We start from the raw sequence: 11,643 nt of genomic DNA, 5'->3' as shown, positions 1-11,643 counted from the left end.
GGTGCTGTCTTGTATTTTACTCTTATTCCCGAATTCGGGTTTTGACATTGCAGACATTTCTGGGCTTGATCTTCTTGGATCTTTCGGACTCCTCATTCCCTTCCGAGGACACTTATTCCCCCAAGAGAAACTCAGTACGGATTCTGTGATGGTGCGTCCTGCTGCCATCCTGAAGATGGTTAAGGGATGTCCAGGCTTGAGATTGGAGACCTTTTCCGTAGTAGAACCCACAAGGCTGTCGCTTCCCTCACTTGTTTTGTACTGGCGTCCGTTGGGAAAGCGCTGAACACAGGACCCTACAGTGCTCTTCGCCAGCAGCCATTTGTTGGCCCCTGTCTCCCGCAACCCTTTCCAAATCGTCTTATTAATTCCTGGTCAGTAGAAGCAGCAGTCAAACGTCCAGTTCCCACTCCACTGCACTTACAGGAGGTAAAATAGACACGCTCTCCTTCTTCCTCGGCTCTCCTTCTCCTGGACTGGGCTGTTTCAAGCTTCGGGACATTTTTTTTTTCTCCCTGAAGTTTCTACTTAGCCTACCGCTTGAACCCCTGTTACAACATTAACATAAACCCAGAGGGCCTCGGGTTCCACCCAAACAGGCCCAGTTGTGCGCCGAAGTGGAATTATTAAAGAAATCATCTAGACAATTCAAGCAAACATTTTTTAGAGAGGTGTTTGGCCTGAACGCCCACATAATTTCCTTCATTCCCCCCTCAACCCCAACACATACACTCACACCTTTTGTGAGTAGGAAACTCGCTTCCTGTGGCTACACTTGAGAATCCCAACATTTGACATTAATATATTTGGAGAAGAATGGTTAATATTCATCCCGAACTCTGGATATAAGTGCATTTAGCTGAGATTTCATTTGCATTCATTCCGTGAGTTACCCTGAATTTTGTGGCTTTTCTATCAACTTAAAACAAGCAACAAAACGCGCCAGGCGCTTCTGAGTTAAGGGTGAAACCGAGGGTAAGGAAGTCCAGTGGGTGGCGCAGGCTAAAGCAGTAACTTGCAAACAGGTGTGGCTGTTCTCAGGCTCAAAGAAAGTTGAGGAGCGCCTCGCCTTTCCTCATCCCTGCCTGCCCTATTAGCCTTTTTTCCCCCTTAACCTCAGAATTTGCCAAATCGCTTTCATTTATTTTTCAATTAAAATGCAAATCATTCGCTTTCAAACACAGCCCCCCTCCAAATATATATATCAAAGATGCGACGGGGGGCGCGTCGGGACCACGTGTTACACGGTCCATTCCTGGGGGTGGCTTAGAAATGTATGACTATGTTAGGTCTTGGGCAGAAAACTGTGCAGGCTGGGGGTTCCTGCAGGCAGAGTACGTCCTGACTCTTGGGGCGTTTGTAAGCCCTGTGTAAGACGGCCCAGACCAGAACCCGGCCTCCCGCATCAGCATCGGGATCTGCTAGTCTAGGACTCGGGCCCGAGAGTGGTTTCAACTCCTTAGGGGCAGGGCCATCTCTCCGGGCGAGTAACAGGGTCAGCCCAGCCTCTACGAGGATGCCCCTTGCTTTCCCTGCTCCCAGCTGGAGACAGACGGAGCAGATCGATGACCAGCAGCACCAGACAGAGGAGAGGGCACCGGCCTTCCTTCAGCGCCGCGCAGGAATACACACTGCCCCCACGCGAGATTCAGGCACTCGGGGCTCACTCCCGGGGACCCAGGTACACAGATTCCTTCATCTTTTTTATTGTCACAATTGAGAACAATGCTGCTATTTTAATTCCGCAATGTGAATAAAAGCAGTCGATGGAGACTTCTTATGCACGCCCAGTTTTGCAACTATTTACCAATGGCCATTAACCTGGAGTTGGGTTCTCTCTCTCTCTCTCTCTCTCTCTCTTCTGTCTCTTCCCCCCCCACCCCATATCAGATACTAAATTTACAATAGGAAACTGTTCAATTCTTTCTCAGGTTACAATATTTACATGAAATAAAGGGGGTCGCTTTTTGAAATTGGAATCTTTGGGAATCACTAGCTTCCTTCACTTGCCATTCCTACCTAGACCTTGAGAATACGGTGCCTGGCAGGGGGGAGACAGGGGGTCATTGGTGGCCCAGGCACCGGGTCCAGGCGGAGATTGTGTGCCACCGCCGTGTTGGAGTCTCCCGAGGAGAGAAAAAGTTTCGTTTGTAACGAAGTGAAAGGCAGAGGGGCGCAACACCCGGGCCAAGGCCGGCGAGGTGCACCATCCTCCCGCTGGGTTAAGACAGACAGCTCAGCAGAGCATCTTTGCGGGGGGAAATGCAGATGGGCCCTACATCAGCTCTCTTCTTACCCGACTCAGCGTAATTCTCGCAGAGGAAGGGCTTCACCTTCTCCCAGGTCAGATTCTAAGGTCTATTGAAATGATGGATTTAGCCCAGTCTGGAAGTTAATGAAGAAGGGTGGAGAGAGCAGAGGAGGGGGACCAAATGAGAACAACATTTAAAAAAATCCCTTAAGTGAATAATAAAAGTGGCAAAAGATAAACAAAAATTAAGAAAAAAGAAAAACCAGCTCAAGCTCAACCTGCTACCCTTAAAAGGCCAGTGCTTTGGAAACGGAGGTTATTAAAGCGGCTCAAACCCTCCCTGCTTTTCGTGCTTGGACCCCCACGTGAGTGTTTTGGCACACAGAGCAAACTCCATCCATGGGTGGTGCCGCTCAAGTTTTACTCTTGAGCTATTTCTTTCTGTTTCTTGAGAATTAAATTTGGACTTAATGATCTCATCCAAATTGCTGTAATGACCATAACCCAATGGTGTGTTACTTTCACATCCCGAAATTTCAAAATTCTGCAAGGGTCTTCCTCCTTACGTACACAGCTCAACCCTGCGGGGAATTTAAAGACCCGCCAGGGATAGAAGAGACTGAGAAGGGAATAAGGAAACTGTCCTCCAACTCTGTTTTAAACCTTTGGCATCCATCACCACAGCCCTGAAGTCGGGACATCTCCATCTCCCAAAACAACCCTGCAGTGGAGGGAAACGGGCTAGAGTTTCGGATACGGTTTTAAGGACTTAACAGTCCCCGAGGGTAAACAGATACTTCGGTATCTAAAGGCTCCACCTTACGCAAAACAAATAACAATAACCAAAGGGGAGAAAAGTTAAAAAGAGAAAAAGCTCATTGCTCTCATGTCTAAACATCCCACGAGAGGTAAATAATTCCCATTAAGCTGATTCCGTTACCAGCGAATTGAGTAAAACTATAAATGATAACGATTGCGGGGAGACTCAGGAATGAAAAGAAGAGTAAAAGAGAAAGAACAGAGAAGGAAAGTGGGATGTGGCAAGGATGGGAGAGGGCGCTCCTTCGGCCTACAAGGAGATTAAGGACATCTATAGGCTTAAGGAACAACAAATTAATTTGCACAATTCTGGGAGAGCCCAGATGGCCTTTAATTAATCCCTTCAAAAGAAGGAGCTAGGCCGGGGCTGCGCCGGCTGCCTGCTCCATTAGCTCCATTTTACAAGGGACCAGACTCTGTTCGAGGTGAGGCGCCTCAAGCTTGTGGGGGAAGGGGGTAGGGTAAAGCGAACAGAAGAGGGGGGAGGCGAGGGAAGAATATGAACTGCTTTTCCATAAAAGGGCTGGGTTTTCATTATTCTTCCCTTTAAAAAGTAATACCCTCTTCGTCTCTACTCCCTCCTCCCCTCTCCCATTTTATTTAACACAATTAATTGAGGCGTCCACTGGCCCCGCGGCGGAACCGCACCACTCGCCAGGCCCCGCCCCCTGACCCCACCCACAGGAGGGATGGAAGTGGGAAGGGGGCGGAGACAAGGCGGGCGCGGCCTTACGACTCGCCCTCTTCAGCCAATCAGAAGGCGCGGTGCTCCCGCTCCTCAGCCCCGCCTATCTTGGCCGCCTCGGAGTGACGTCCCCCAAAGTTCTTATTTTGGACCCCCCCCATTCCCCCGCCCTTTCGTTCCCCCCTCTAAAGAGGGGTAGGGAGTGATGCAAATGTTTTATTACCTTTGAGAGCTTCATCTGAACTGTCAGGCCCGGAGGGAGAGAGGATAGAGAGAGGGAGATAGAGAGAGCGCCGCGGAGAGGGTCAGCTTGGCCAGAGGACAGGACTTAGAGGAGCAAAAGCCTGTAAAGCCGCGAAGAAAATGCAAGAAAAGAGAAGCAAAGGCGGCGAGTGAGAGGAGGAGCGGGCGCTGGGGGGTGGGGCGGGGGTCGCCAGGCCCGTTTGCAGAAGTGGACAGACAGCGGAGCCGTAACCAAAGCCGTCAGACTTTTCACACTTAGACTTGTTTTTTTTTCCCTCCCCTCTTTTCTTTTCGATATTGCAACTCTAGTGCCCAGCGGCCCAGAGGGGAAGGCTGGTCGGCGCGCGGAATCTGGGAGCCGCGCGGATTGGTGGCACTGCCCTTCTTGGCTCAGCCGCCCGGGGCAACGCCGGCGGAGGAAGCCCGCCCAGAGGCGAGACCTTCCCGCGGGCTAGAAGCGCTCTCCTCCCCAGCGCAGCGAGCGCCGAGTGCGAATTAGCCTCACGGCGGAAAGAGCAGGGCTTCCGAGTAAGATTAGAGGAGCGCATCAGGCGGAACTCGGCGTCCTTTGAACCTTCCTAAAGAAAGCGAGCCAGCCCCCATCCTACAACATCAAAGTGGAGATTTGGTGACTCTTAACTTTGTTACAAACTCTCTGGGGCCGGCCTGGGGTTTGTTTTGCTTATTTCCCGTGGGGCGAAGATGAGAAGTCGCGCACTTTGAGCGGCAAGGAAAAGTGAGGAAGCGAGAAGACACCGAGATTGAATCTAGGACTCGAGGAGCGAAAGGACAGCCAAACCCACCCGGACGCCCGCTGGTCTCCGCGAGCCACCGCCTCGCGAGTGGCGTGTTTGGACATTGCTGCTGCGCAGCTCAACGAGCAGCTCTCGGCGGCTGCGTTCTCGGCCTAGTCGGCAGGTCGCCTCCGGGTGTGCGGGACAACTCCTCGCTCGCGCCCTCCGCGCTTCGCGCTCCCCTGAGCCCCGCCGGGGGCACGGGCCGGCGCCCTCGCTGTGTGGCTGCAGGCTCCGGCCTGGCCGTGGGATGTTAGCGGTGGGGGCGATGGAGGGCACCCGGCAGAGCGCGTTCTTGCTCAGCAGCCCGCCCCTGGCCGCCCTGCACAGCATGGCCGAAATGAAGACCCCGCTGTACCCCGCCGCGTACCCCCCGCTGCCCGCCGGTCCTCCCTCCTCCTCGTCTTCCTCGTCCTCCTCGTCGTCGCCCTCCCCGCCTTTGGGCGCCCACAACTCAGGCAGCCTGAAGCCCCCGACCGCAGGGGGGCTCTCGTCCCTGGGCAGCCCCCCGCAGCAGCTCTCGGCCGCCACCCCACACGGCATCAACGACATCCTGAGCCGGCCCTCCATGCCCCTGGCCTCAGGGGCCGCCCTGCCCTCCGCCTCGCCCTCGGGTTCCTCCTCCTCCTCTTCCTCGTCCACCTCCGCTTCCTCTGCTTCGGCCGCTGCTGCCGCGGCTGCGGCCGCCGCAGCCGCTGCCTCCTCCCCAGCGGGGCTGCTGGCCGGCCTGCCCCGCTTCAGCAGCCTGAGCCCGCCGCCGCCGCCGCCCGGTCTCTACTTCAGTCCCAGTGCCGCAGCCGTGGCCGCTGTAGGTCGGTACCCCAAGCCGCTGGCCGAGCTGCCCGGCCGGACACCCATCTTCTGGCCAGGAGTGATGCAGAGCCCGCCCTGGAGGGACGCGCGCCTGGCCTGCACGCCCCGTGAGTACAACCGCCCGCGCCCCGCTGTGCGCGCTCTGCCCGCTCTCGGGCCAGTCCACCCTCTTGCCTTCCTAGTAGTTTGGCTGCGTCGGAATCTCACGATTTAGGCTGGGCCAGGGCGTTCAGCGAGAGATTCTCGCTTTCCTGAGCTCGCGTGGTTGCGTTCAAGCGTCCTCTTCTCCCCCCAGTCTTGGGCACGCCTCGCGGAGTGGGTGTGCACGCTTCCGCGTGGAACATAACGCGGTGCAGGGGCGTGTGTCTCACCCGAGGCCTCGCTGCTCCGGGAACAACCCAGCCGGAACCGCAGGCCAGGCCTGGGTTAGAGAGGTGGGGAGGGCAGGAGAGGCCACTGCACCCCGCCCGCACCCCTGCTTTCCAGGCTGCTGCCTGCCGGCCAGGGCCCCACCCCATCTTCGCCAGCCTAACTGGCCTCGGCTCTGCGAACCGGTGGGGACCGGCAGCGGCAAGCCCTCCACAGCCCTGAGCGGAGCGCGTATATTTGTTCATATGTCTCGGCCCAAGGTGTCTCCACCTCACCTTTTTGCTCTTGCCCCCGGGTACACTCGGCCCGGATGAGCCCATTGAAGACAGGACGGCGGCCCGCGGAGGAGAGCGAACGTCCAGTCACTTCGGGCCGCTCCGCATCTCTGGGCCCTAGCTTTCCCACCTGCCTTGACCCAGGGGGGCCGGGGAGCCTCGGGCCCGGGAATCGTGAGGGGCAACGTGGCCCTCAACATCGTAATACGAGAAAAAACTGGAGGAAGAACGAGGTGACGGGACAAGGACCAGGGAAAATGCAACATCTCGCAGGGACCTCGCTTGAAACCAAGTTGCCCCGGGATCACTCTAATCTTCTGGGTAGTTGCCACCGTCCCCGGAGCCTCCCAGCCTTCGTGGTGGCGTTCGGGGCCCAGCCCCGAGTCCCTTGCTTGCTCTGTTCTTTGCTTTTGACTGAGTCCCCGAAGTTTCCTCTAAGTCTCCGGACCTCTTTAGTGTGGCTGAGCGGCAGTAATTGAGGGAAGTTGCAGGAGCCTACTGGAGGCTCCCCTGGGAAGCTTCGAGACGGAGGGTGGCCCGGGCGGGTGAGGGTGTGCGGAGACGCTATTGTATTCGTTTTGATGGCCTTGTAGGGACCGCCAACAAAGGCAGCGCCCCCTCCCCTTTGGCCTCGGCAGCGTTAGACTTGGGGCAATTTCGCTCTCTTGTGTGCAAAAAACAAGGCGCCCTTTGTAGTGCGGACACAGGTTAGGAAGGCGTTCACGGAAAAAAACTAGTCATCTTAATGCAAAGCCTGCGGGGCCCAGCGAGCACCGACTGGACCAAGAGGCGAGAGCAGCCTTCCACCCCACAAACCCCTATCCCTCACTCCTCAGTTCACTGGGGCCTGGCGATTCGGCTCCGGCAAACTTTAGCGATGTGTTGTTCCCTGGCTGTTTGACATCGGTATTGGGCAGAAGGTTATTTACAGCTGCTCCAGACGCACCTGGCTTTTTAAAAAAACAGGTGGGGTAAAAAGGCAAAAAGGGAGGCGCGGAGGGACTGGAAGGGCCACGACACTTCTGATGCCCGCCCCGGAATGAGCTTTCCTTTCCCATCCAAACCTTGTTTTGCGAGTTCGTTTTTTTTTTTCAGTGGAGCCCCCTGTAACCGATTTTTCCCCCCTGTCCTTGATTATCTATTCTCGAAGATCAAGGATCCATTTTGTTGGACAAAGACGGGAAGAGAAAACACACGAGACCCACGTTCTCGGGCCAGCAGATCTTCGCCCTGGAGAAGACTTTCGAACAAACAAAATACTTGGCGGGGCCCGAGAGAGCTCGCTTGGCCTATTCTTTGGGGATGACGGAGAGCCAGGTCAAGGTGAGTGGGCCTTGAAAACCTCTAGAGGTAGGTCCTCCTCCCCCGACGCGCCCACCCACCCATCCACCAATCTAATGAACAGACGCCTGGGGTGCGGGTCTGAGGAGTCTGGGGAGAAGATGGGATCAGCGAAGGGGGTCAGGGTGGGGGTTACAAAGGCTCTGGAATCTCCCGGGAGGTCAAACTGTTGATGAACAAAAGGAATCAAGCCCCCCCGCCTTTGAAATTAGGTCAATCTAGATAGCAGCATGTGCTGGGAGAACTCGCCATTATTAGGGAATAAAAGCATTGCCGAAATATCAGCCCTGATAATAGATCAGGCCACTTAGATAGCTTCTATTTATTCTATTTGTAAAGATAGTCAAGCTTTTGTTTGTCCATTCAGACTCCACTAGTTATATAATTTCCTAATGTAGATCAGCATTAAAGTGCTACTATATTAACTTGCAGGTTAAAAAATAAATAAATCCACAGGATCTAACCACTTAGCATGGATGAATCGGCTTTTAGTTTAGCTGAAGGCAATCACCTTGGAATAGTAATTTTCTAAATGAATTAACAAGATTATTACTGTATTATGAAATTGAATCCTGTTTAAAATAAGTTTATCAATAGATATATTGTACTGTTTGTGGCAACTAATTAATTAAAATGTTACTTAGCTTATGATTGAGTTGTACAATGTATTTACAGGGAATCAAATTTTTGAAACCCTCCCTAGAAAAATAAAGGGGTTGGGCCAGCTAGGCAAATTAAATCTAGTGGTTTCCTATATCTCTAGTTTTCCCTTTTATTCCTCTTCTTCATTTATTATATTTGGTTTTGGGGGAATGTGTGTGTGTGTGTGTGTGTGTGTGTGTGTGTCCGTGTCCATTTTCATTAGTCATATTGTTGCTCTTTAGGCAGGAATAGCTGCTAGCCATGTCTGCTGGTTAGAGTATATTTTTCCCTGGACAAAACATCATAAAATGCGTTTCAAGAGTGATTTTCTATGTGACCATTAGAATACCATCACAGTTAAAATTAGTTTCGCGGTGGTTGGTACAGAGCTGCCACAGTAATCTGGAGGTCTTCATTTGTCTTGTAAATATGCCTGTGTGGCTCAAAGTGAATTATTATAACTATATAAAGAAAATCAAAATCACTTTCTTAACAATTCTGATTCTCTAGATAAAATACATAATGGATGAGAAAAATTGATGAGAAGCATAAAAAGGATAATTCAATATGTTTGGGAAATTGGTTGCTTATTGCTGGTGCTTTAGGTTAAAATATGTGTATCAAACATGGGTGTCAATCATCGTAAATAGTCTTGAAATATTATATATGAAATGAATATATTGGGGAGAAACAATATTAAAATAATTTTTGAAAGACTAGGCATGCTAATAGTGGAAAATAATGTAACTGGCAAAATTTCACTTTAAAAAAATAACTGATGAAAACTCTAACTTTGACTTTCGTTTTATGAAAAACATTAAAGCAGAGAAAGACACACACAAACTACTGTGATGATTTCGACTGAGTTATTAAGTATTTTCATGCATTTATATTGGTTATTAGTGATTTGAGGTTTCTATTTTAGATTTAAAAAATCTTTACATCATACGTTGCAAGTATAAATTGAAAGGGGTGTTTTCCTACCATGTCTGTGTGTTCAGACCTGACATAAGTGAAATAGGCAGATATCCAAAAGGGAAAATGAGAACGAAGGTAATTGGGATAAATGCTATACTGTCTCCCACAAATCACACTAAAAAGCGAGTACACGTTAGTTGTTTGGAATACCTTAATCTAAGAAAGTAAATAACGAATAAAATCACAGTCATTATTTTCGAAGGGGAAAAGTTTTCTACTTGAAACTAGAAAGTAGGAAAGCGCACTCCTTTTTTGGGAAACTCATTTTTAAGTTTCCAAGTTTTTTTCTCTTCTGAGCAATGGCTCACTGACAACCTCATTACCCTTGTGTTACTATCGCTATGGCAACGGCAGTTGGTTGGTGCCTGTTACTCAGAGGAACCTGGGGGCGATGGAGACGGACTTTGACGGCCCAGACAAGGGGTGTCACTGAGGGAGGGTGGCCAGCCGTCAGGGGCCCGCGGGAGCGTCATCGGGACGTGGGACAAGTAGCCACTACCGGAATCCGCGCGCGTTAAATTCCTGCCGCCCTTGTCTCCCTCTCCTCGCCTGGGTCGGCCCGCAGGTCTGGTTCCAGAACCGCCGGACCAAGTGGAGGAAGAAGCACGCGGCGGAGATGGCCACGGCCAAGAAGAAGCAAGACTCGGAGACCGAGCGGCTCAAGGGGGCGTCGGAGAACGAGGAGGACGACGACGATTACAACAAGCCCCTGGACCCCAACTCGGACGACGAGAAAATCACGCAGCTGCTGAAGAAGCACAAGTCCGGCAGCGGCGGCGGCCTCCTGCTGCACGCGTCCGAGACGGAGGGCTCGTCCTGAGCGCCCGCCGCCGGGCCAGCGCCCCCGCCCCCGCCCGCCCCGGCCGCGGGGCCGCGCGCCCTGCCTCCCCTCCCCCGCGGGGGCCCTTTGCTATTTTCTGAGATGTACATATCTATTTTTTTAACCTAGAAGTTGAGGAGGGCGGGGGTGGGGTGGGGTGGGGGAGAGAGACTCGGAGTTGGTAAGGCAGGAAACCTCACGCAATTCACTGCGTAAAGAACGCAACCGAAACTCGCAGCTGGGCCAACCCTCCCGGCCACGTTCGGTCCCCAAGTCCCGTCTCCCCGGGAGGGAGAGGCCTCAGCGCCCGCCCCGCCCTTACCCGTCCCGGCCCTCCGCGCGCGGCGGGGGCGGGGGCGCAGGGACCGGTTCTCCGAGGATCGACACCCACGGCGCGGGGGACCTCGGAGCCACGCGGGCGGGCGGCCGCCACAGACGGGAAGAGGGACGCTTCTGCTCCCACAAACTGCTGTGCGGACTAACTAACCTGTTGAAGGCCCCTTGTAAATAAATCGTGAGTCACACTGACTAGAAGTTACTTTATTGTGAATATTTAAAATGTAAACTGCTTTTTTTTGAATTTGGTAGAACTAGATGGACCTCCTTCTCCCCCTCTCCCCCTTTTAAGAGCTATTCAAACCACGCGTTCCCCTTTTATTTTGAACTTATTTTGAGAAGCATCCAAACGAGTGTTCTCAGCCTCCCTCGCCTCTCGCGCCTCGGCCCGGTTTGGGTGTGTTGGATCTCACTGTCCCCCTCTCCCTTTCCCGCCTTTGCCCACCGCCCCCGGGCTCTGCCCCTGCCTCCCGCCTCCAGGACTTGAAGTAGAAGACGTGGAACCAGGGAAGGCCTCAGACTTGCCTCTCCGTTCCTTTCTGAAATTGCACAGTCGTTTGTTGCTATTTATTAGTGATTTAAAGAAAGTGTTGGGGAGGGAGGGGCTACCATAGCTTGTATTTAATTTAACTCCTTTCTGACAAAAATTCGTGTTAAAGTAGATGGTGGGAATTGTTACAACTGCTCTGGGTCAGAAACATAAAAATCCATTTAGTTGCTGTAACTGAATTTGAAGTGTTTTGTATCATAAGAATACTATGGACTATGTAAATTGTTTTCTTTTTTAAGCTGATAACGGTGATATATTAGCATCTTTAACCTTTATTAATTTATATAAGGAATTCAGTTTGTAAAGAGAAAAAAAAACCCTTTGCAAGACCAGTTAAATGTAATGCACTTTCTGTTTCAAAGGATAAATCAAATTAAAAACAGTTTGAAGACGTCTTTTGCCTTGAATGAAAGGGTACAGATCATCAGATCTCATCAGAGATCTCAAATAAAAGCCAAGGCCACAAAAATTTTATATTGGTTTCTTGGGTAAAATACATGTTACATCATCATCGTTGTCATTATTTGGAAGAGTGGGGTCACACCTTTCATTCTCCTGGATTGGGAAGATATATGAAATGCAGCCCCATTCATAGGGCTTCTTGGAGAGACTTGTCTAACAGGCTGCTTCTGATGTCTGTTGTCTGAATTTTTCCTGATGCTTTTTTCCGTTTCAAGGAAGTCCCTGGGGGGTTTTGGAAAGACCTCATTTCCATATATCCAAGATA

General features: G+C 51.8%; 1 protein-coding gene across 3 annotated transcripts; it reads left to right on the top strand.

Annotated features, from left to right (window-relative positions):
* The first annotated feature begins 1,555 nt into the window (after positions 1-1,555).
* NKX6-1 (NK6 homeobox 1) lies at positions 1,556-11,364 on the top strand. 3 transcript variants are annotated; one of them, XM_019652167.1, is made up of 4 exons: positions 1,556-1,681; positions 4,308-5,712; positions 7,400-7,572; positions 9,776-11,364. In XM_019652167.1, the coding sequence occupies exons 2-4, from the start codon at positions 5,043-5,045 to the stop codon at positions 10,028-10,030; spliced, it is 1,098 nt and encodes a 365-aa protein (XP_019507712.1). In that variant the 5' UTR covers positions 1,556-1,681; positions 4,308-5,042; the 3' UTR covers positions 10,031-11,364. The 3 variants fall into 3 exon arrangements, with proteins under 3 accessions (XP_019507712.1, XP_019507715.1, XP_019507711.1); XM_019652170.1 differs by lacking the exon at positions 1,556-1,681 and adding an exon at positions 4,000-4,147; XM_019652166.1 differs by lacking the exon at positions 1,556-1,681 and having other exon boundaries at positions 4,169-5,712.
* Positions 11,365-11,643: the final 279 nt, after the last annotated feature.

The sequence above is a fragment of the Hipposideros armiger genome, unplaced genomic scaffold, assembly GCF_001890085.2.
Source record: "Hipposideros armiger isolate ML-2016 unplaced genomic scaffold, ASM189008v1 scaffold_175, whole genome shotgun sequence".
In the NCBI taxonomy this organism is placed as follows: domain Eukaryota; kingdom Metazoa; phylum Chordata; class Mammalia; order Chiroptera; family Hipposideridae; genus Hipposideros; species Hipposideros armiger.
The sequence above is the reverse complement of the archived record's forward strand: the minus strand, read 5'-3'. Positions and strand labels throughout refer to the sequence as shown.